This window comes from Maniola jurtina, chromosome 15 (genome assembly GCF_905333055.1).
Source record: "Maniola jurtina chromosome 15, ilManJurt1.1, whole genome shotgun sequence".
NCBI lineage: Eukaryota > Metazoa > Arthropoda > Insecta > Lepidoptera > Nymphalidae > Maniola > Maniola jurtina.
The window spans coordinates 12,523,823-12,547,227 of NC_060043.1; the positions used below are offsets into that span (position 1 = coordinate 12,523,823).

Sequence of the window (23,405 nt, forward strand, 5' to 3'; positions counted from 1 at the left end):
CAACGCTGCATGGACCCAATGGGACTTATCTACGCAATGTTCTTTGACCTTTAGCGTCGGTCAGATGTTTTATTTGCAACACATTGCAAACTTTAAAAAATACAGGATTTTTAATATTTTTTTGCATCTTTTTTGTGGCATCTTATCAGTAATCATCTTATGACCTGTCTTTATTTTAGCTAGCGTTCTAATTGTAGCAACCTGTATATTTATGTAAATGAAGTTCTTAAAATTTAAATTTTAAGAACTTCATTTCATCAGAATTAAAATTATGTTACGAATAAAACTGTGCAATTGATATGAATAAAAAAAATCCATAGTGTTTACTTTTTTTTTTAATATACTTATAATTTATATTTACTAGCTGATGACGTCCATAGGTTTAAAGGTTAAAATTATAGGTTAAAATTACGTGGAACCGGTTTGAATTTCTGGAATAAAAAGTAGTCTTTGTTTATGTCACGCTCGAGGTCTATAAATTATGCACAAAATATGATATCGATCCCTTGCTTCATTGCAGGATAAACTAACAAACAATTTTCGCATTTATAATATTAGTAGGAAGTAGAATAATATTATGTAACTCTGTATTGATATGGAAATTGAAGATGAATTATTCAGTTTATATAAAAGGAATTCTATATCTGGGTCAAAGGATCGAAGGAATATCAGGCATATTTTGAATTACAACTTTTGATATATTATGGAAACATGGAAAATATTCAGCATTCTTTTCTCGTGAGTTAACTACCCATATTATAAATACGAAAGTGTGTTTGTTTATTGGTTTGTCCTTCAAATACGATCAAACGTATTGAAGTGATTTTTTGCATTGATATAGTTTCAAACCTGGCAAGGCTACATTTTTGCAGTTCCCTCGGGATTTTAAAAATCTAAATCCACGTTGAAAAAGGAAAGGCATCTGCAAGTTACTAATAAATTCCATAATACCATAAAGAGTATAGTAACAGTAGAATTATTTAAGGTCCTTACTAAACTACAGAGGGATAGTAATTTTATTATTCTTTAGGTATGGGTAGTTATCGAAGCTTATTATTAGATCTTTTTTAAAGAGGGAGAGGTGAATAGTAAAATAAAACACAAAAAATAATCAGCAGTAATATTTTAAATTGCTTCGAATCACAATTTTGTAGTGTTTATAGATTATAATAATTATTACAAAGGAAGATTATTTTCTTTGCTCAAAGTACATATTCATGCGTCTCGGACATACTCGATGCCCGACCTTCGTTTAAATCACAATATTTTATATATTATAATATGTGTATAATATATATATTAAAAAAAACAAATATATCATTATAATAATATAAACATTGAATATACACTTCGTGTTTTGATTTCCATTTTTGTGGTTTTGGAGTAATCAGAAATAGTAGGTAGGTACATTTTATTCTTAATAAAAATATATATTATTATGAATTACTTTTTTATAATAAAAGTTAGACAGAGAATTACGTTCCAAACAATTTTTGTTCATATTAATAATATCTGTCCATTTTTTCAGAGAACCATTTTTCCTATTGCTCTTTAGACATTAATTTGTACGCCTGTATCTAATATAATGTAGCTTTCTATAGGTGAAAGAATTTTTAAAATCAGTTCAGTAGTTTTCGAGCCTATCCATTACAAACAAATAAACAAACAAATCTTTCTTCTTTTTAATATTAGCTTAGCAAAAAAAAAACAGGGCGAGTATACAGGAGCAAAAAGGATATGTCGTATATTGTTTGTGGTCAATTCGCACTTTTTTCATATTCTTTATTATGACTTATTACTATTGCAAGATAGGCTTGTGCTTGTGGTAGGAAACACGGCAGCTGAAGGGAATTCCACACCATCACAAACGTTGAGCAAAACATTTCGTGTGAGTGGTGTAAGTCGACCACATAAGAATGTCAATGTTCACGGTTTCTCGCAATTATGTGGTAAAACAGTGAAGAATCAACACGGCTGGCAGAGCCATTCCAAATGTGACAGCAGAATGGTGAAACTTTCGCTGCAGTTATATGAACATAAAAAGCAAGAATCTTTTATTTAAAAGCTCAATTTTTTTTGAAAAGAGTAATCGTTATGAAACTAAGTCTGTTTTCAGGTTTTCTATACAATACCTGATTACTCCATATTATTTTCATAAATCAATTATATTGAATGGTACTCAATTTATTTTTCTTTTTCACTAATTAGGTATACATAATTGTTATAAGAAGCGTTTTATTAATCTCAAACAATAACTTTACTATAGTAATAATAATTTTATTAATTATTCTTATAATACAAAGTCAATAAAAAAAATCAACAGCTATCTTACATAAAGGCGTAAAAATTAATAATATTAAAAATAAATTAACTTAATTTATGGCATATGCGCACTGGTAAATTCGAATTTTTCTTTAAAAGAAGCTCAAATATACTAAGTATTTTCATAACGTTATAAATATTATGCATTCCATTACTGTCATCATGCAAAACAAAAATTAAAAAGTTAATATACATAATGTTGAACATAATATGGCTGTACAAAACATGAACATAATAGAATTTACAGGAATATATTTTGATAATTATTTTTGTAAACTCGATAGGTAATAGGTATACCTTTTATTTTTCAAACCAAAAAAAAGAAACAATCTTAAGTTACCAATCAAAAAACAGGGTACAAGTGTGGAATTATTTTACCCCAATTACGCTGTTTTCATTGGTTGACGTGAATGAGTGTACAACTATATTCAAATTGAAACTCCGAATAAAATATGCCGTCGCTAATTCGATATTTTCAAAACTTAAAAATATTATACATTATTTAGCAAATTATATTGTTATTTAGGAAAAAATCGAAATAGCGATGAATATACAAATAGAAAAAAAATGGCGTCCCAAGACAATATACAAACCTTACAAACATTATTTATCTCGCAATAGTTGGTGTTAGTAACCTCAGAACTGGCAGTACATAACAATTTTTACACTCTCTATAATAAAGAGAAACTTATTATTAAAAAACGATTACAATTGCATACAATCGAAGTATTATTAATTACTTTTTAAATATTAAAAAAATAACTTCATAAAAATTTGCTATCAAATACGTATACGCTACAATATAAAAATCGTCTCAAGCAACATTACTACTTTAATTAGAAAAATAGGTTCATAAAGTGATCTAATAAGAAACAAAACGATAACACTAAAACATATTGAACTAAGAAAACTATAAATCTAAAAAAATCTCATTGGTATTTAAGTAACTAATAAAACAGTATCAGCTATGCAATCCCTACTTGTAAAACAAAAAACAATACCTATGACAAAATAAAGCAAACACAAATTATCTTCAAACAATTCAACTATTAAATTGTTATACTTACTAATTTAATAGTTAAACAATAAAAACCTAAGAAAAAATAAAAATTATACAACAGACAAGTAATCTAGCGTTTTATTGGGAAATAATCAAGAACTTTTAGATTAACATAAAAAACTTGATTAAATACATAATATCTTAGTGATATGCAATATTATAATTAGGCAGGCTTTGACTAAAATAACAATGTATCAGGTTGATATTGTATTTATTAAAACAAGAAACCTAAACAATAAACATATAATAATTTAAAGAAACCTTATATATATGGGTACCTTCAAGTCAAGAGTGAATAGGCAACTTCTAGGCAAGCGCGCTCCATCTTAGGCTGCATCATCACTTGCTAGCAGGTCTGATTGCAGCCAAGCGCTAGTCTATATAATTAAAAAAAAAAAAAAAACAATCATAATATAATCCTATAGTACCTTGCCTATAGTACTATATTTTCATATCAATAGGTACCTAATATACTATGGCATGCGTTTCAATGTGACACCAATTGTACAAAGTTTCAACTTAATCGGATGAACGATGCGCAAATAGGTACATAGATAACGAAAAAACAGACAAACAAGTCAATAAATGAAATGAATATTTACCAATACGTAAATAACCAAGTTTTTATTAATAAATTCATTTCATTTATTAATAAAATATATTCAATAATTTAATAAGTATACTATAAAATAATCAGCTGTAAATATTATGTAGGTAGGTAGTTAGGTACGTAATTATAAAAATATAACGAGGCTGAAGAAGTTACTATACTAAACAGTACCTAATTGTTATCACAAATATTATGTCAATAATGATAACTCAGAATTAGATAAAGATTTGTAAAAAATAAAGATTTTGTAGTTAAACTTTCAAGTTTTAGGACAAGATTTCTCCTTTATAGCAAAGTTGATAAAATAACTACAAAAAATGCTATATTATAATACCAAAGAGTAGGTCTCGTGACTGACTAACACAGACAACGCACAGCCTTAAACCTGTGAACCTAGAGATTTGAAAGGAGGACATAATATTCCTCATATACCCTAAAGAAGGATTTTGTGAAATTCTAACAGGATCTTTAAAAAACTTAAGTACACATGGATAAAATGGTGGGAAAAAACGAGTCTTAAGTATAGTCATAAAATCAAAAAGTAGACACAAATACCAACCTGATGTATTTAGAAAGCTACAGCAATCAACATATAAGACAATGCCTACATTAATCTCAAAATATAACATTTATATGCTTCATATCAGTTTCTTGCAAAACATTATCACAATATTAAAATAACACGCCTTGGGCGTAGCTCTTGTAAACAATGAAAATAATTTTACAAATACATAACTTTTGTGTTTACATAAAATATCTATAGTAGAATTTAAAATTTCTCAAAAATAGAAAACAATTGATGACATATTTCATAATTATAAATCGTTTTGTTTACAATTTTTTTAGTAAATAAGCACATAGTAAATAGGTAGGATAGACATAATTAGGTAGGTATTCAATTAAATTAATAGTAATTAATTAATAGTATAATTAATAGGAGGTAAACTAACTGAGCAAAAACTAAAAAAATCAACTGAATTCGAAGAAGATGACATTTTAATGTATATTTTATGTAAACAATAAAATTATGAAACAAAGTAGCCTACCCAAAAATTATGAAGTTCAAACTCCAACCTCAAATCTTAGTCTCACTATTCAAATCGTTCCATTCCCGTTTACCCATCTCAATTCTTTATACTTAACTGTACTTCCTAAATATGATTTATAATGTGTGAACAAGCTTCTTATATAATAATAATAAAAAGTATTAGTTAAATTTTTAAATTTAAATTCTATGTATAGATTTCAAGATTTCTTTTTTTTTATTTCATTTATATAAGTAGTAATTCATCTAACTAGTACTACATCTAGTGCACTATGTTTTTAGCTGTGGTCAATCACTATCGCGTGCCATAAAGATGTGCTCCGAACGATTTTTTAAATTATCATTTTTATTTTATTACAAAATGCTAAAACCACTATTAACATCGGCCTAGTTATTCTTCATCTGCGCATCTGTAAACCTTTCTAAAATTAGTTTTTATGGCACTAAGAAAAAAATGGCTAACTATAATTTGCTAAATTATATAATAATTACTCTCTAAGAAAATTGCTTCGATTTGCCTAAATCAATTATTGCACTAAATTACTCTTCGAGCCAATATAACTAATCGCTTAAATTGTCTTTAGTAAATTACATAATGCCATTGTCTTTTTTGTTGAAATCGGAGCACATTTTACGGTAGCACTAAAAGCATTCTATAGTTCAACTGTTTGTGACGATTGCGTGGCATAATAAAATACTCTTTTTCTATAAATCGGAGTCATTTTCACCACAAAAATATTATTGCTATCAGAGGTTCTGCGTTACCATTAAAAATAGTTTTCACCGTCATGTTTAGGTTGCCCCCTATGTATATCGGCGTTCCGAAAGCAATCGTGCACGTTATCCAAAAATATATATACATGACCACTAGCTAAACGAACTATTCATCCGAAAACGAAAAACGAGAGAATTTTTATTGGAAAATGAATACATCAAAACTTTTGGCGCAATACATCTCGAAATACTGGTTTCGTATCCGCCATCACTACATATACATATATAAATATAACATCTTAAAGTTAGCAATCCAAAAATATAAAATGTACATGTTGCATTCGTGCGCCCTCGGGTGCCCCGTGCCTCGCAAGCGAACCGCGTCTCTATAGACAAAGTCGTAAATGTTGTTTTCGCTTGTATGCGACTTTTGCCTCTACGCCACCAGAGGGTGCAAAAGCCGCCTCAACTGGACGGTTATTCTCGAACTGCGTCGCGTTACATTCATTATTTACTTCTAACAGTGCTGGCGCATTGTTAACATATCCAAACTTTTAAATATACGTGTCTCGATATCGCAAAAGTTTCAAACCACAAAAGTTCCATCAACCCGACGATTCTATCAAATGATTTTGGACATGATAATAATACAGAAGCATCCCTTTTCATATGACAACTCCGGGCCTTTCAAGTCTTCTTTAAATTAAAAAACCAGTAAGGGATGCAAGACTTAAAGATGATGAAAGTAACTTGGAAAAGGATTTAATCCATCTGACAGAAAATGAAGGTAAATAAAGCCTATAGATTTTTGTTTTGAATTAGATAAAGATGAGGAAACGATTGGTTGTATACAAATCAAGTAAGGAATCTTTTCCATGGCCCTGCACAAGCAAAGCAATCATAGTCATTCGTAACTTTTGCTTTATAAAAATACGAATCGAAAATATCTCGACGGCAGCACGTCGTCTTATGGTTAAGCTATGATTACTTCTAATATCTTAATCTATTATCTATATCGTCTACGTTAAAATATCAGAGAATTCAGAAAAAGGGAATATTTAGGTAGTTATTTCTATATTAAATGGTGCACAACCTTATTTTTTCATGAACGCTAGATTAGTATGGCTTTAGCTTTATCGAGGATCTAGAAACCAAAAGTTTTCTATCTAATGAACTAAGTTAGAGTTGTATCGATAATTCATTAAGTAGTATAATAGTTATTGAAGTAGGAACTAGGGGTAGGGAAATGGATGATGTAAATAAATAAATATATCGTAATCTTTGAAACTGAGTCAACAAGGGCGAAGAGGAAACAGACGGTACAAAGAAAATAAAGATGTTTATTCCGATGTAAAGACTAGAGGAATACTGAGAACCAATACTTGCTTGTCGACCGTCTAAACGTTTCATTGCATAGACTAAAAGAATTAACCTATTTAGGCTGGAATGAAACCTATATGGTAAACTTTAGTTAGACCAATAGTAAAACTAAGTATTTTTTTCTTAAATACGATAAAATCTCAAAATACTCACAGCTCGTCGGGTTTATTGAATTATACGCTAGGTGCATCTACTTTATAAGAACAGTGGCTTTTAATAATTTGAATTTGTACTTAACCTACTTACTTTTAATTCCACCGTGAAAATTATTAGTAGAGCTAAGAAATTCAAGATCTGCTCAATCTCAAAACCTTGCATCGAAAGCGGGTTAACTTAAACAATTATCATTTTCCAAATTTTTAGTAAATGCACTAAACAGTACTTTTATTACTTGTAGTGCCGTCAATGAAGATCAAAATTTTAATGTTGCCAATATTAAAGATGATCTAAGAAAATTACTTTACATTCAATTTAGAGTTTTTCAAAAATATGATTCCAATAAACACCCTAAACAAATTTCTCAAAAATACGTTATGAAAATATAATACAAATACGATAAAATTTATACTAAATATAACCCTGTCTATGACCTGAAGAGTTAAACGCAAATACGAAATTAAGGCCAAATATGAAGAAGACGTTTCTAAGAAGATCGAATGAATATCAACGAGATGTTCTAATCAAACATGCAAGGATAGATTTTGTGAAAAATATTGCATAGGAAATTGAAACGGTTCGAAAACCCTACGGGAAATACGAGGGCACTTTATAAATAATAGAAATAACTTTAAAATTCAAGGCCGAGCTATGTCACAACTCCGTTTAACCTGTTTGAAAATTGTATTGTAGGGTAGGATAGTAGATTTTAAATGACTAAATGAAGGCAGTCGTGTGTTTAATCTTTAAACCGATGGTTCTTAAGTTTCTATTTTAACTTGTAACGCAATTAGATAACGATGTTAGAAATTTGAGTGAAGCCCGAAAACCAAATTAGTTATCCTGACACTGGCAGTTATTGTATACTTACAAATAATGCATAAGATGTATTAAATAATAATTTTGAGAATTCTGATGCATGCGAAATATAGCACAATTTTCCAAAACTTTTGACTATAATAACTATTTAACCGAAACACGAAGTTAAAGAAGCATTTTTTAGTGGAATGTTGTGTGTGAAATTGATGTTCAGGGTCAGGTCACATTTTAAACAGAAGCTCGAGAAGAAGGTCATCATCTGCGTCCATCGGTGATTCAGGTGCTAAGTAGTCAATGATTCTGGAACAAATTTTTATTTTACTTTCATTTTTCTTTAGAATATACAGGTAAAGCCCTTTCATATGATATACCACTTGGTATAACTTTGAAAATTGAAACACATTTTTTTTAAATGATGTAACCACAAATTCACGGATTTCGGATTTATTCCTTTACCTGTGCCATAAGACCTATCTATCTGCCAAATTTCATGATTCTAGGTCAACGAGAAGTACGCTATAGGTTTTCTTGACAGACACGACAGACGGACGGACGTACGTACGGACGGACGGACCGAAGGACGGATGGACAGACAGACAGACAGACAAGAAAGTGACCCTATATAAGGGTTCCGTTTTTCCTTTTGAGGTACGGAACCCTAAAAATATAACAAAATTAAAAAAAAGATTCCGACGAATTGAGAACCCCCTCGTTTTTGAAGTGGGATAAAATACCCACCATTCTGGAGAATTGTGACATGTAAGTTGGGTATTTAGGAGATTTCCTCATGTTAACATAAAAAAGTACCTATTAGGCGTGGGTGGTGTACTGGTGGTGGGCTGCGACGAGTTTTGGCGGGCACCCGGGGAGAGCCGGGCCACCTTCCCGCTTGCGGCTCGTTCTCTCTGTAACCTGGACGTAAACAATCACGACTTATTAGTTGAGTGTTGAATTGTTACAGTGGAGAGAGCATCGTGTTGGTGTATACTAACAATTCCATCCCTAAGGCGCCATCTCCACGGGCGAGGGAAACGCAACGAGTCCGACCTACTATCGCTGGCGATAATATCACTCTGAACGCTCAGTAGGAGATTTTACTACTCGCCAACGTAAATAGTGTTTGAGAGTTGAAACACTTTAGCGTTATAGTAAAATGGCCCTTAACTGCCTTGTTTTAATGCTCAAGTTATTACATATATTTACAGCAAGCGCTCCAAGCGGAAAGTTGCGAAATTAAAATCAACGGTATTGAATTCTTTACTTTATATCAATGGTCTTTAGGTACATTTTACTTTGACGTTATTTTGTCTCGAATGTTATCAAAATTGGTGAAAAGTGAAACCTCATACTGAGGGTAGGTACTGTGGAGAATGAAGATTGGCCTATAACAGTTGTATCGAATTTAATGGCACGGCGAGATTAAACAAGAGCATATTATTGTGTTGCTATTGTTGATTGGCGGAAATAATACAGTGTTGACTAGCAATATGCCAATAAAATCAGCTCAATTCATAAGATCAACTTAGTCGTTCTGATAATATATCAGATGAATTGCAACCCAGTTACGGACCTGGGTTCTACTTGATCTATCTGGCTTAGCACTAAACCACTATAAAAACTACTACAACTTCCAGCCACCAAAAAGACCCTTTGGAGGTCTGTGAAAACTGAGTGATATGAGTACTTAAGCAAAGTCACTGGATAATAATAGAAAACTGTACAAAATAACTTTACTAAACTTGGTTTTGGTGGCTGCTGTTGTTTATGTTTTATTTGAGGGTCTAACTAACAGTTAGTAAATTCTTAAGTAGTTAGGTACCTACGAATACGTACGTATTGTATCAATATTTTTGCTTCTTATCTTTGAATGACACTTATATTTATCCTACTGTGTTTTTTTAAATTTTTTACAACATAATTTTTACGTTAGATCATTTCTCGAATATGTATTTGGATGTATTAATAAGACTAGCTGTCCCCTCATGAATGTTTACTTGTATATTTATATTTATTCTTTGGATTCAATTTTATTAAAGCGCTTCTGAAAGGCAGGCAATACATCTTCCTTCGGTCTTAAATATCTCAAACGGAATTAATATTTCATGAAGAGAAAAAATATTCACGAAAAATCGTGCGATATAGCCTGTAGCATACAGAATAGGTATTTTTGAAGGGTGCCACATATTTCGCTTAACTTACAGCGTACGTGCGCTGCCACACATCAAAGGGCGAAACGTGATATGTTCGCCGAAAGTCATATTTTGTTAGAGTATCTATAGACATACAAATTTCAAACTTTTTTCCTTTCAAATTTTTCTGGGTTGTGCCACACATAACACAGTTTATTCCGGCGCTTCTTCTGCTTGAGGTCTTTTAATTTTAATGCTCAAGTATTAGAGGCCCCGGGATAACCTAACCCGTAGGTATAACTGGTAGTGTGTGGCACAGCTTTCAAAAAATAATAGTTTTCCTTCAAAAAAATCCAAGTTGAGTTGGGTGTGATTTACTGTAACTATGTCTTTAGGCTGGTGGGTTAGTAGGCCCGACTTCGACACAAATTTTAGTTATATTTTATTACCAGCCGCACCCGCGACCACGCCCGCGTGGATTAAGGGTTTTTGGAATTCCCGTGGGAAATCTTTGATTCCGGGTAACCTATGTGCTAATTCAGAATATTTTCTATCTCCATTCCAAATTTCAGCCAAATCCGTCCAGTAGCTTTTGCGTGAAGGAGTAACAAACATACACACACACACACACACACATACACACAAACTTTCGTCTTTATAATATTAATAATGTGAAGTGTGATATAGCTGTTGGAATGTATCTGTATCTAAACGACTTTTTCAATAAGATGTAAGTTAGCTGTCGTCACTTCTCATAATTATTATTATTCAAGCAACGACTCTCGACTTCACTCCCTTAGGAATTTAAAAATAATCAAGACAGACAAGATAAAAACTGGTCATTAGATGATCAAACCATTGCCGCATGACTACTAAACACAGTGAAACTAGTCACATTTCAATAGAAAGTTATTGCTAATATTGGATTGTCGGTATACGATTTATCAGCACGTCTGTGGAAGCTTTAATTGGGGAAATGGTTAAAGAATTCCATAAAATGAACATTGCGCACGTTTCTGTCCGTATCGCAAATAATGGAGGGCAGATGTCGAAAATATTGTATTTGCAAAAGAGATCGTTAATATTTTATAATACCCTTGTCTAAGTTAATGTCGGAAATTATTCGATTATTATTCGGAAAGGCTTTCCTGTGAGATGGTAGATGCTCTTGACGAATCAAAACTACTTGTAAAAGTATAATTGAATAAGTACAAATATTTTGAATTTGAACTGCGATCTAGAGGGTTAAATTTAATGGCATGCCTTTGAGGGATCCGGAGGAGAACCAAGGTGATCGATATTCGATAAAGCTCAACGGTCAGCAAGCTGAAATGGTAATAAACAGGCTATATCTCACAGAACCGATGGTTGCTGGGGCAGACATAGTATGGACTATGGAGTGGAGACCGCATAATTAGTTATTATCAGCTACTTACTATTAATTTTTTCTCATAAGTCATAAGTTTTGTACCAAATTGCACCATAATATTTTACCAGAGGCGTCACTTAATTAATACAGTCTACCAAAAAAAGACTACCATAAGTATAATTAAAATAATTAAAAAACAATAAAAAGCAAATCATAATTTTGTTTAGCCAATTTTTGTTTTCTAATAACTTACGTTCGTTGTAAATTCCTCCCAAGTACTAGTTGCATGAAAAGATTAAAATACAATCAATAAATAAATAAAAAGTCAGCATTAGTAATTTTGAAAAAGGTTTAGTTTGAACTTTTGGAGAGACAACTGTAAAACCTAGTCGAAATCTCGTTCGCTTCGTAGAGTTGTATTCGGTAGAATCTGCGAACCCACTGCGTTACTATCCCAAAACAACTGTTACCATTGTGTGATTGATGCAAAAGGTCGGGTCATGACCCTCAGCTATGAGAATTACGACTGTAAAGAAAGATGAAGGGTCGTGTGGGATAGTTACAATAGTGCATATCAGCCAACGACATCTAATGTAGTACTACGCACTAAAGTCTATTTTTTTATCCCGGAGTCAGAAATGAGTTTTCGTGTGTTGTCTGTTTTTTACGACTCTTTAATAGTGATGTGGTGCCATCGATACTTACCGATAAATATTTTTAGGAATTCTTGGCAAATCGAACGACAAAATGTGTTGAAAATAATTCCAATTCAAATGAACGAACGGTTTGATTCTGAATTTTCTTAGGTGAATTTCTTTTTGTATTTTTATTACTAATTATTCTTTCAGTCTTTGAAACAATATCTGATTAGTTCTACTTTTTATTAATCTTGTAATTACACATGTTTTAAGTTTATTTTACTCGCTATGCACGAAATATTATTGAAGTACGTAATACGTAACGTACTTATTAACAACTAGTAGATAGAATTTCTAATGTCGTTTATCTGGTTTAACCATGTTTTAAAAGGCTTATAAAGGTCATATTATGAAACGTAAAAGCAATATTCGTACATTTCGTATTTCTGTTTTATCCCTTGTCTTTAAGGCTTTGACCCGTTAAGTAGGTTGCCATGTCTAAGTTAAGAAAAATAGGACAGTTTTACATATATTTTAAAAAAGGTAAGAAATAATCTTCTATAGCCCCTCGTCTTTTAGAATTTCAACCTATAGGTAATAATTAGCGTTTGTTGTCAAAGTTGATGTCTAAATTAAAAAAATAAGACAGACTTCCTCGTATTTAAGACTTTGAAATTTGAATCTACGACTAGCATTGCCACGTCGCGTCGTGCAATTTGAAAAAATAAAGTACAGTTTGATATTTTGAAAAAAAACTTTGTACCTATAGGTATACCGTTTCACTGAGACGGTTCATATGGTAGGGCGCAGGTTGCGGAAGGCTGACAATTGAAGAAAAGAAATCAAGGGATTTACAGTAGCTGTCACCCTCCCACAGCCCGCACCTTTCTCCACGAGCCATCTCAGTCAAGCGATACCTACCTATATAGTAATTGTATTTATAGCATTCTAATGAAAAGAAAGTCAATCAATGTTAATTCTATGAATTGTCTTGTCTTTGTGAGTACATGATTAATTAAATAATAGGCAAAAATATCAACGATTATCTGTTGATCTTAGGTCCACTTGCACAAAGACACGTGACTTCTTTCACTAAAAATGTTAATGCTGTCACTTTCTGGCAACCGCATTATGCTCTTGCTAAAGAGTGACAGCAAGTGGACCATAATGTTAAAAATCAAGGCCACACATGAAAATGGCACAAATACCAGGACACTAAAAAAATCAGGACATATCCTATAAAACCAGGATTTGCAGTCAATATAGTGGTCGCAATAGTACCGCAGCAAAATATGTTAAATAGTTTCTGGGTAAACAATTTATAACCATTCAAAGGATTTAGGATGAATACCAGGATTTTCAAATGAAATGAAATTTCCAATAAACATGGATTATAAGGGACACAATCATTGAACATAGATATTTTTGGTCACATTAAAATGATTTATTCATTGCTATATTGACTTCATTACAACAAAGGATCAGAAAATACATTGTGATTTTTTTCATCATACGAGTAGGTGTTTATTTGTTTTTATATTAAGGTGCATGAGACGGGTCTGCTCGCGAAATTCAAATTTAATTTGATTTTTCGCAATTTATAAGCGAATACGACAAAGTAGGCTTACGGCATTCTAATTCCGACAATGGCAGTATCATCTTCACAGGATTACATAAAAATCTTTACTTGAAAGTGTTCAGTTTAAACAAGTGTAAATTAAAAATTTATAACACCCCCGACGATCCAAAGTATCTGAGTTTTCCAAAACATCATTTTCAAATAAATAATTATGTATTTAGGCCTTGGATGAAGGATTAGGCAACGTCCATCTTGACAGATTGACATTTGTCAATTGACATAATATTATGAACCTAACGGTTATCTAACCTTCTTTTCTACAAGAAAACTAGAAAAGAGCTGATAACTCTTAAACGGCTGAACCAATTTTTTTAGATTATAGCTAAGAACACTCTCGATCAAGCCACCTTTCAAACAAAAAAAACTAAATTAAAATCGGTTCATTCGTTTAGGCGCTACGATGCCACAGACAGATACACAGATACACAGATACACAGATACACAGACACACAGATACACAGATACACACGTCAAACTTATAACACCCCTCTTTTTGGGTCGGGGGTTAAAAATTAGTCAAAATAATGAGTTTGACATGAGTTACTTAAAAATTAGTCGATACTATAACTAATTTCTTAAACTGGACCCTTTCGAGTGAAGATTGTTATATAAACCTGTGAAAATTATAGTGCCACTGGCGCAATTAAAATGCCATAAGCCTACTTTGTCGTATTAGTTTACAAATTGCGAAAAACCAAATTAAATTTGAATTTCGCGGGCAGACAGCAGGATTTTTTAAATCTTTTTTTATAAATAGTTACTTACTTGATCTTGGACTGCCTCATAAATTGCTGAATTTTTCTCGCTGCCTGATTTTGACGTCTTTGGGAATATGTCCGTCTGTACAAAAATAACACATGGGCATTAATTACTCTTCGTGACGTTTACACAAACGATTTGCTAAAGTGCAACAGTCAGAGTGAACTCTTGGTTTGAGCCTGAATCGATGATATATCAAATATGTATTAGGCTATGGTGATGTAAAATCATATAACAAGTGTAAATTAGAAATTTATAACACCCCCGACAAGTGAATGTTAAACTGAAAAGAGCTGATAACCTTCAAACGGCTGAACCGATTTTCTTGAATTATAGCTAAGAACACTCTCGATCAAGCCACCTTTCAAACAAAATAACTAAATTAAAATCAGTTCATTAGTTTAGGAGCTACGATGCCACAGACAGATACACAGATACACACGTCAAACTTATAACGCCCCTCTTTTTGGCTCGGGGGTTAAAAATAGGGCTATAATAGGGCTACCTGCATCAAATGTACTGACATTTGACCTCCATTTGGCGCCTACCAGTGACGTCGACCCTAAACTTTTTGTTAGAAGTTCCCTAAGGCCTCATTTTCAAGAGAGCTTTTTAACGTCCGTTAAAAAAGCGTCCAAACAGAACAAAATAATATGTATTCCCATGATCTAAACTTCACTGTCAATCACTGACCGCTCCTTCCTGTGTTGGGGACAATACGTAGAGAAATTTTCAGTTTTTATAAATAACGCGACGATGTGGCACGCGCTGGCTCTCTCTCTAGTAGGAATGTTTCATTAGAATTTAAATCTTCATAATATGACTTCTTTTTTCTCTCTGAGGGACAAAATCCAAACAAAGAAATCCGTAGGAGAATCAGAGTGAGCGACATAGCTCAGCGGATTAGCCAGCAACTGGCAGTAGGCAGGCCACGTCTGCAGCAGAACTGATGGCCGCTGGGGCAGACGAGTTCTGGAGTGGAGGCCGCGTATCAGCAAGCGCAGTGTGGGACGACCTGCTGGACTGACGACCTTAAGAGAATAGCGGGAAGTGGGTGGATGAGGAGAGCGGAGGATCATGTGTGGTGGCGCGCTCATGGAACGGCCTATGTCCAGCAGTGGACGCAAACAGGCTAATTGATTGATTGATTGATGACTTCTTTTCCTCTCAATCTTCAGTAGCAAAATCGACGATGAAATCTGCATAGGTACCCATAATTACGTGAATAAATTATTTAACCGACTTCAAAAAAGGAGGAGGTTCTCAATTCGTCGGAATCTTTTTTTTTTCTTTTCAAATATGTCAAGTATCATCAAACTCACTTGATGGGCGTGGTGGCAAGACGACGCTCTCTCAGCATGCGGTAGCCGCGTTGGATCACTGTTGCGGCCGCGTGCATCTGCTTCAGGTATGCGAACTGCAACAAATTTTTAAGTGTACCCACACAATTTTTCAGTCTCCTGTACAGTTCTGAAGTTAATCTGAAGTGGGGATATCTGATATCTGATATAATCTAATATTAATATTATAAATGCGAAAGTGTGTCTGTCTGTCTGCTACGTTTTCACGGCTCAACCGCTGAACCAATTTTAATGAAATTTGGTACAAAGTTAGCTTACATCCCGGGGACGGACTTTTTATCCCGGAAAATCAAACAGTACCCACGGGATCTATAAAAATCTAAATCCACGCGGACGAAGTCGCGGGCATCCTCTAGTCTGATATAAGTTCCCCATATTAAAACACATTTGATACAATAGCAAAAACACACTTTTTTTGATGTAACATCCGTTAAGTCAATTTTTTTCGTATAAAATATAGCCCATGTCATCCGGAACTTTACAACAAATCAATCAACACATTCATCAAAATCGGCGCAGTAGTTTAGGTGTTACGGTGGAACACACAGAATCTGGATACAGACACACATACATTTGGCTTTGCTGTAGTCGGGTAAAAAGAAATCGAACTGGACCAACCTGTTTGTATCTTCGGTAACAATTCTGTATGGTGATGGCAGCAGCCGCGGCGCGTCGCTGCAGTTGCCGGCCGCGGTACTGCCGGTACGCCTTCTGAATCGTTATGGCCGCTGAGTAGAGCTCGCGTTGCTCACGATCTGGGGGTTAAAATTCAAGCATTCTATTTATTTTATTTGAAAAAGTATCTCAAGCTCTTGTGTACTTTATTTTTGGGTTATACAATGCTTAATCAGCGTAGTGCTTAGTGGTTGGTTATGTGTTTTTAACAAAACGCGCATTTTTCAAAAGACTTACATAAATAATATTGGATTTGTTACTGACTAGATTAAAAAACCAACATCACTGACGGAGCAATGACTTTGAGTGACGAAAAAAAATACTTATTTGGTTGTGTATTGGTTCAGATGGGGGTTATAATATAATATTTATGTTATAAAGCATAAGATTAAGATATCGCTAAAACTTTACCACTAAATAATTTTTCCCAAGCATCAAAATTGTGATTTTCTCATGTAGTTCCCTTCCCCTTTGCTGGGCTTTGCGTATGCTCTGACCTGTATGTTGACATAGACTTAGGGACTGAGTGAGCACTCTCTATTGCCTCGTTTTCTTACTTCCCTTCTCCTCTACTAGTGCGTATGCTCTAGTTTCTAATTAAATCTGCATTCCAGAAAGAGCATACAAAAATTAAATATTTACTAACCATTAAGAGTAAGACTTGAGAAATGTGTGGTAGTATTCAAAAACTCTTGCAGAGTTGCAGATGAGGTTGGCAGAGCATTTCTTGGCGACGCTGGTGGTGGAGACAACGCTGATCCAGGTGATACCGACCCTGATGAGCATGGAGTAGATCCACCGCAATATCTGGTAAAGAAAAGATATTGAGCTCTATTAAAATATAAATTAAAATTAAATAAAATTAAAACATCAAAATTCAAAAAAGAGAGACAACTCATGTCCACCGTCATGCGGAGTAAAATGAAAACAAGAGTGCAAAATCAATAGTTTATGATTACCTATAAGTGTTGTCGCAAAACTCGAAGCTGAACTCGCTGCTAAAAGTGGTGGTGTCGTCCAGAAGTGGTACCATCAGGGTGTCTTCGCTGCCACCGGCACCGCTGTCCAAATCGCAGCCGTTTAGAAGAGACGAGCTTTCGTTCTAAAAAACACATACGAATTACTAAGTAATTAAAGCACGAAACATACAGCATAAGTAAAATATGGCAAGGATTTATAATAATTTCCTAAAAAAAAAATTTAAATTAGAAATAAAGACCGTATAACCCAAAGGAGGAAGCACAGCAAAAGAAAAGAGTACATAAGATAGACTCTAATTTTCCATTATTGCATTTGTAAATAATTTTCATAAATTCGCTTCAGTAGCAGTAATAGAAAAAATGATTTTCGTAATCAATGATAATTTGGTAAAAATTGGTTGAGGTTGAATTTGATGAACAAATCTTTTTTTAAATGTAAAATAAACTTGCACTTAACAGCGATCAGATATGATGCAAAATGAAGAAACAGTTTTAGGACGAGCGTGCCTGACTAGAAGTCTATTCACTCATGACTTAAGGTATCTAAGTAGATGGTTGTAAAAACGGAAGCTGGAATTTACACAATTATTGAGTACCTTTATCCTCTCTGGCATAGCAGCGATTATTTGCTCTGCCAACGTGAACACCCGGTCATCCTGCTCCCCTGAAATGTTTTTGTATAGTGGAATCTCGGCTACACTACGTTACATGATACAGCTCACGTCATGGTCGTTAAAATTGGGCAATGATTCTATTATATCATCATTTAAGTTATCATTTGAAGAATAATCTATTTTTTAACTTTCATGACGCGTACTGTATAATTATTACTCCCCTATCTTTTGGAAACCATTTTTAAATTTGGATTTATGTTCAATACAGAAGAATTATTACCATCTAATATAACATCACACATATCAAGATTTGAGATATTTATCAAACGTACAATCACCACTTAATATATTATGATAAACAATAAAATAATAGGTGCCATATTACAAAGACGGTGTTGAAGCATACTTACCTTTACAAAAATCGCAATGCAAAATGTTTATTTAACTACACATAAAAAGCCGTTACATAATTATCGATTCATGCAAGCAGTTGAGCAATCATGCAGTGTTTTTAATGTTATTCGTGATGTAGAATTTTCACTTGATATAACAATATTTTTTGTTGAGTGTTAAGTTACAAAGTTGTTAAATATAGGAAAACCAGTTAGGGCTGTTGTGTCTGGAAGTACAGTGATAGTGGATAGACCAATTCGAACCATTTAAAGCGACACCGATGGACAACATCGAATAGTAGAACCGATTGACAAAAATATCGATATACTTACTTTTAAGAATACCAAAGGCAGTATATTTTTAATAGATGTGCAATATTTTTGTTAATCGGTCCTGCTTTAATAGGTAACTACAGACAACACCGGGGCATCTCCGCTCGATAGGATACAGATACAGAAGAATCTACAAGTGGTCTACCAATAGCGATGACGTAGAGCTACGCTGGCGACAGAGAAAAGACAGACGACGAAGGAGAAGGCCAGAGTGGCCATGCAACTACGACATTACAACATCGATAACAAGTCGAGCGGAGGGGTGGCTGCGACTTGAAATGGTATAGAACAATAGAACAATTTCCGTTATAAATATTTTTGTATTTATAGCAGCCAATACAGATGAAGGACGGGAAATTTATTTGACACCTTTGAAGTTATTTCCAATTAGTTATGAGCTATTTCTTCTATTTTAGTTCGTGCCAATTTTCGCCATGATAATAAAAATGACCAGACCAGATAGGAAAAAAATATTGATTCATGGCAAAACTTCCAATCAAAAATATGTTTCTCTCTAGATTTATATAAGTAAGTCTGGAATCATCATAGGTTTATCTAAAAACTCAGTCTGTTGGTAATTACTAGTTCATTATATAATTTGAAATATTGTGAACAATAAACATTACTGAACCTTCACCAAAATTTTCGATTCGAATATGCCAATTCACTTCATCAATATCACCCAAAATTGTATTGTCACGGTTCCAATTAATCCGTTTATCGATTTGTTTATCGTTAGTAAAATTTTGTCAACCATTGCCAACCAGATAATCACTAGCAAGCTTTTATCGTAGCCGTTGCATGATAATGTTCAAAAATCACTAGATCATGAGTGAAACGTTCTGCGTCCGAAGCGAGCTGATCGTCAGTTTTTGTTACAGATCAAAGGGTGTTTCCACTGTGAAAAAATGGCTCGCCTTTTGTGGTGATCGTAAAGGAAACACTAAAACTTTAATATGTAGTACCTGCAACGGTTACAGTTTCAACTCACATATGATTACCCGGTTTGATGTCTTTGATAAGTTCTTCGATTGTCAGAAATGGAGAGTCTAGTTGGACAAGTCGCTAGCCGTCTATACCGTTTCGCGTGTGCAGCGAACTGACCTGCAGCGGGCGGGTCGGGCGCGGGCGACGGTGGTTCTGAGATGGCCTCGACGTCTATCAGAGGGCTGGCCGCGCGCCTCGCAGCCGTCTCGCCTGGACGGACAACAGTCAGTCGCGCGCTGTGCCCGATTGGGATCGATAACCTCGCCAGCGGTTTTGTCTATTCACTCTCATTACACCCCCCATATATAACAAATTACGATCCGCTGTAGCAACATCTTCTATTTATTGTCTTCTACAGCTTTTACGAAATAATATAATTGCACCTTACAGCTCTTAATGTGAAGCTTTTAATTTCATTAGAAATATTGCACCTAAATCGCATAATAGAACTTTAAAAAAATTAAAATCTGCTGCAGCAAAATCATTGTCAGTTACAAAACCTAATTCATATTATCATTTCATTTTATTGATTTTCCAAAAATGACTATCTTTCAAAGCAATTTTATTGTGTTATGTGAATTGCGACTATGTTTCTACGATTTGCTATAGTCATTATCAGTATTTCTTTAATTTTTATGAAATTAAGAGAATCGCAAATTACTTCTGCAGCTTTTAATTTTACTTATGATGCTGCATCTAATTTACGCAATAGAACTTTTTCTAAATTGAAATCTGCACTAATTACATCACTGGTTACAAAGTTTACATCAAATTATCATTTGATTTTATAAAAGTTACTATCTGTTGCAGCATTATCATTGAAACTTATTTTTACTGTTTAATTTAAGGTCTGATTTTACTTTATAAGTATCGTCGGCTTTAACTAGATCGTCTACTTCACGGGGAATATTGTTAATTCTAGCATTCTGAATATTAATAGTAAGTAATTATGTTACTTCAGCAAATATTAGAACTTAAATATTATATAAGTTGTCATTTTGAAGAAACTTAACGCTTTGAAACACAATTAAGTTAAGCGATATAGCTAGGCTATTTTAAACATAAAGAAATTCTTTGAAACTATTTGTAAGTTAGTTAGTTAATTCTTATTTAAATAAATTGATGCATAATATTTTACGGTATAGGGAACTTCTTCATAATCTAAAAACCGCTGACAATGTCGAAAAACCTCAAGATTAAAATATAATATGGACGCAATTAATAAATAAAAATTGGAATCAAAATATTTCGATCTTCCAAAATTTAGGCGCCGTGCCGATGAAAATAAATAATTGTTTGCAAATGAAAACTGAACTTTCTAGAAAGGTAAGTAAGGTATTAATTTAAACTTACAGAGAGCAAGGTCCATACGTCTCCCAATTTTGGAATCTCCGAGACTGTCTTCTGACGTATCAGAATCAAGGGGTAGGGACATGCTTCTTTCCCACCTGCAAAAAAAAACGTAAAATTAATGTAAATATATAGCACGTGTTTGAAATAAATGGCATTTACAATAACAAAGATGATAAAAAAAAATACCACAAATACTAATCAACCTGAATTCTAAACTGGATAAAGATCAGTTTTAGAAAAAAGATTTATTTTCTAAGATACTCAAGAGTCAGGACGTTATTTTTATATTTCACTTTTCAATCAAAACGGATTCCTTCCAAACAAAACACGCTTCAAATTTACGTTTTTTGCTAAACATTTTTCACCATTGACTTAAATGAATGGCAATTTAGATCAAAAATCGTGCTCCTCAATGCTATCAAACCAATGACTCTGTAATAAAGTAATAAACAAAGGATATAACTTGCATCAAAAAACAATTGTTTGGAATATCCAATCTAGTGCATAGTATAAAGAGATCTTCGCTTTCCATTTTCTTCTTATCATAAAATCTATGTGCAAATAATATTCCTTACCTTGCAGAAGAAGTTTCAGACTTGTCAATGGCAGAGCTTGATCGAAACGCATCAGCCATATTGATACCGCTGTCAATGGATGGCCGTTTGACGAGGTTACTCTCCAAGCTGCCCGACCGGCTCTTTTGGGATAAACTGAAATAATAATAAAAAAATTCTTATATATCAGTCTACTAATAGCTTATTTTTATTATAGCTAGGGTAAGTGTCACCTGACGGAGAAAAAATACCGATCACTTTCAGCAAATTTTCGTAGAAAACAGTTTCAGAAACAATCCACCGACTCTCCACGCAAAACTTCGTGAGGAAACCCGCATGCCATGTTCTCCATAGTGTCCTCAAAGGAGTGCAATGTCTGTCAGTCCCAACTTGGCCAACGGGCTATGGGCAAGGCTCTCATACTGGAGAGGAGACACGTGTTCAATAGTGGGTCTGAAATGTGATGGGATTGTTACCTATGAGGTCTCCGGAACACACCGTCCCCAGTGGGCGGATGGATGCGGTCGAGGATGGCGGCGAGGCGGGAATGCCCCGCGCGGCGGGCGGTCGCGGCGGCTGCGCGCGCGCCTGCCTCGCGCCGCGTGCCGGCGCTCCATCGAGCCAACACCACTGCTGTCTCCACGTGACCCTCAACGCTCGCTACCATCTGGAATCGCAATTTGTTTTTAAATTATCAAATTGGTTAGTGCTTGACAACCATGTTTGATGAAAAAAATGAGTTCAATAACCTATTTTTATCCCGGAAAATCAAAGAGGTCCCACAGGATTTTTAAAAACCTATATTCACGCGAACGAAGCCACGGGCATCATTTATTAATAAGTAAGAGAATTTTCCATAGATTTTATCAATTACTCATTTTGATGATGCCAGCAAATTGTAAAGGTTTAATAGAAGTGGCAAAATGCAAAATTAATTTGAATTGGATAGCTCAAGTAACGACTTCGATGGGAAGGGACACGTCATATACAACTGATGGAAGCTTTGAATGCATTTTACCCAGAAGGAAGAAAGAACGAAAAATACAAAATTACTCACCAAGGGAGTACAATTATCGCTGTCCCTTGCACCCAAATTAACCTCCTTCTCTAACGCTAAGCTGTTGTCATCTTGCCTCCATCGCAATAAAACAGTAGTAAGCTTCGTATATCCCAACGCTGCAGCTAAGTGAAGAATTGTTGAGCTATCTTCACCAGGTTCTGTGGTGAAACCTTCAGAGTTGCCAAAGGATCGTGAGCTTAGGGAATGGCAAAACGTCACCAAGCGATCTTCGAATTTTGGATTTGAGTACAGTTGCACGTCTTCAATCTGAAAAAACATATATAAATTATTTGAGAATGCAATGATATATTTTTAAAATGGTGAAATCAAGATAATTACTCCAGTTTCAAACCTTACGAAAAATCCCAGTTATCATATAAGTAAAAAAATTCTTCAACCAAAGCTATGACTAAAGTCAGATCATATTCATAAGAAAACTAATACCTAAAAAACCCC

General features: G+C 33.9%; 1 protein-coding gene across 3 annotated transcripts in view; it reads right to left on the bottom strand.

Moving 5' to 3' along the window:
* Positions 1-4,095: 4,095 nt before the first annotated feature.
* The window catches only part of LOC123872737 (calmodulin-binding transcription activator 2), a 181,580-nt gene continuing 162,270 nt past the window's right edge, over positions 4,096-23,405 (bottom strand). The window contains exons 10-23 of one of the 3 annotated variants that reach the window (XM_045917248.1): positions 22,947-23,216; positions 22,366-22,556; positions 21,911-22,045; positions 21,336-21,430; positions 20,100-20,192; positions 18,253-18,320; positions 17,636-17,778; positions 17,323-17,483; positions 16,620-16,756; positions 15,963-16,057; positions 14,647-14,721; positions 11,858-11,882; positions 8,914-9,018; positions 4,096-8,406 (exon numbers count right to left, since the gene is read on the bottom strand). In XM_045917248.1, the coding sequence (XP_045773204.1) occupies positions 8,917-9,018; positions 11,858-11,882; positions 14,647-14,721; positions 15,963-16,057; positions 16,620-16,756; positions 17,323-17,483; positions 17,636-17,778; positions 18,253-18,320; positions 20,100-20,192; positions 21,336-21,430; positions 21,911-22,045; positions 22,366-22,556; positions 22,947-23,216 (1,590 nt within the window). In that variant the 3' untranslated portion in view covers positions 4,096-8,406; positions 8,914-8,916. The remainder of the gene's footprint in view (positions 8,407-8,913; positions 9,019-11,857; positions 11,883-14,646; positions 14,722-15,962; positions 16,058-16,619; positions 16,757-17,322; positions 17,484-17,635; positions 17,779-18,252; positions 18,321-20,099; positions 20,193-21,335; positions 21,431-21,910; positions 22,046-22,365; positions 22,557-22,946; positions 23,217-23,405) is intronic. The other 2 variants (XM_045917250.1, XM_045917249.1) reach the window with 2 other exon arrangements.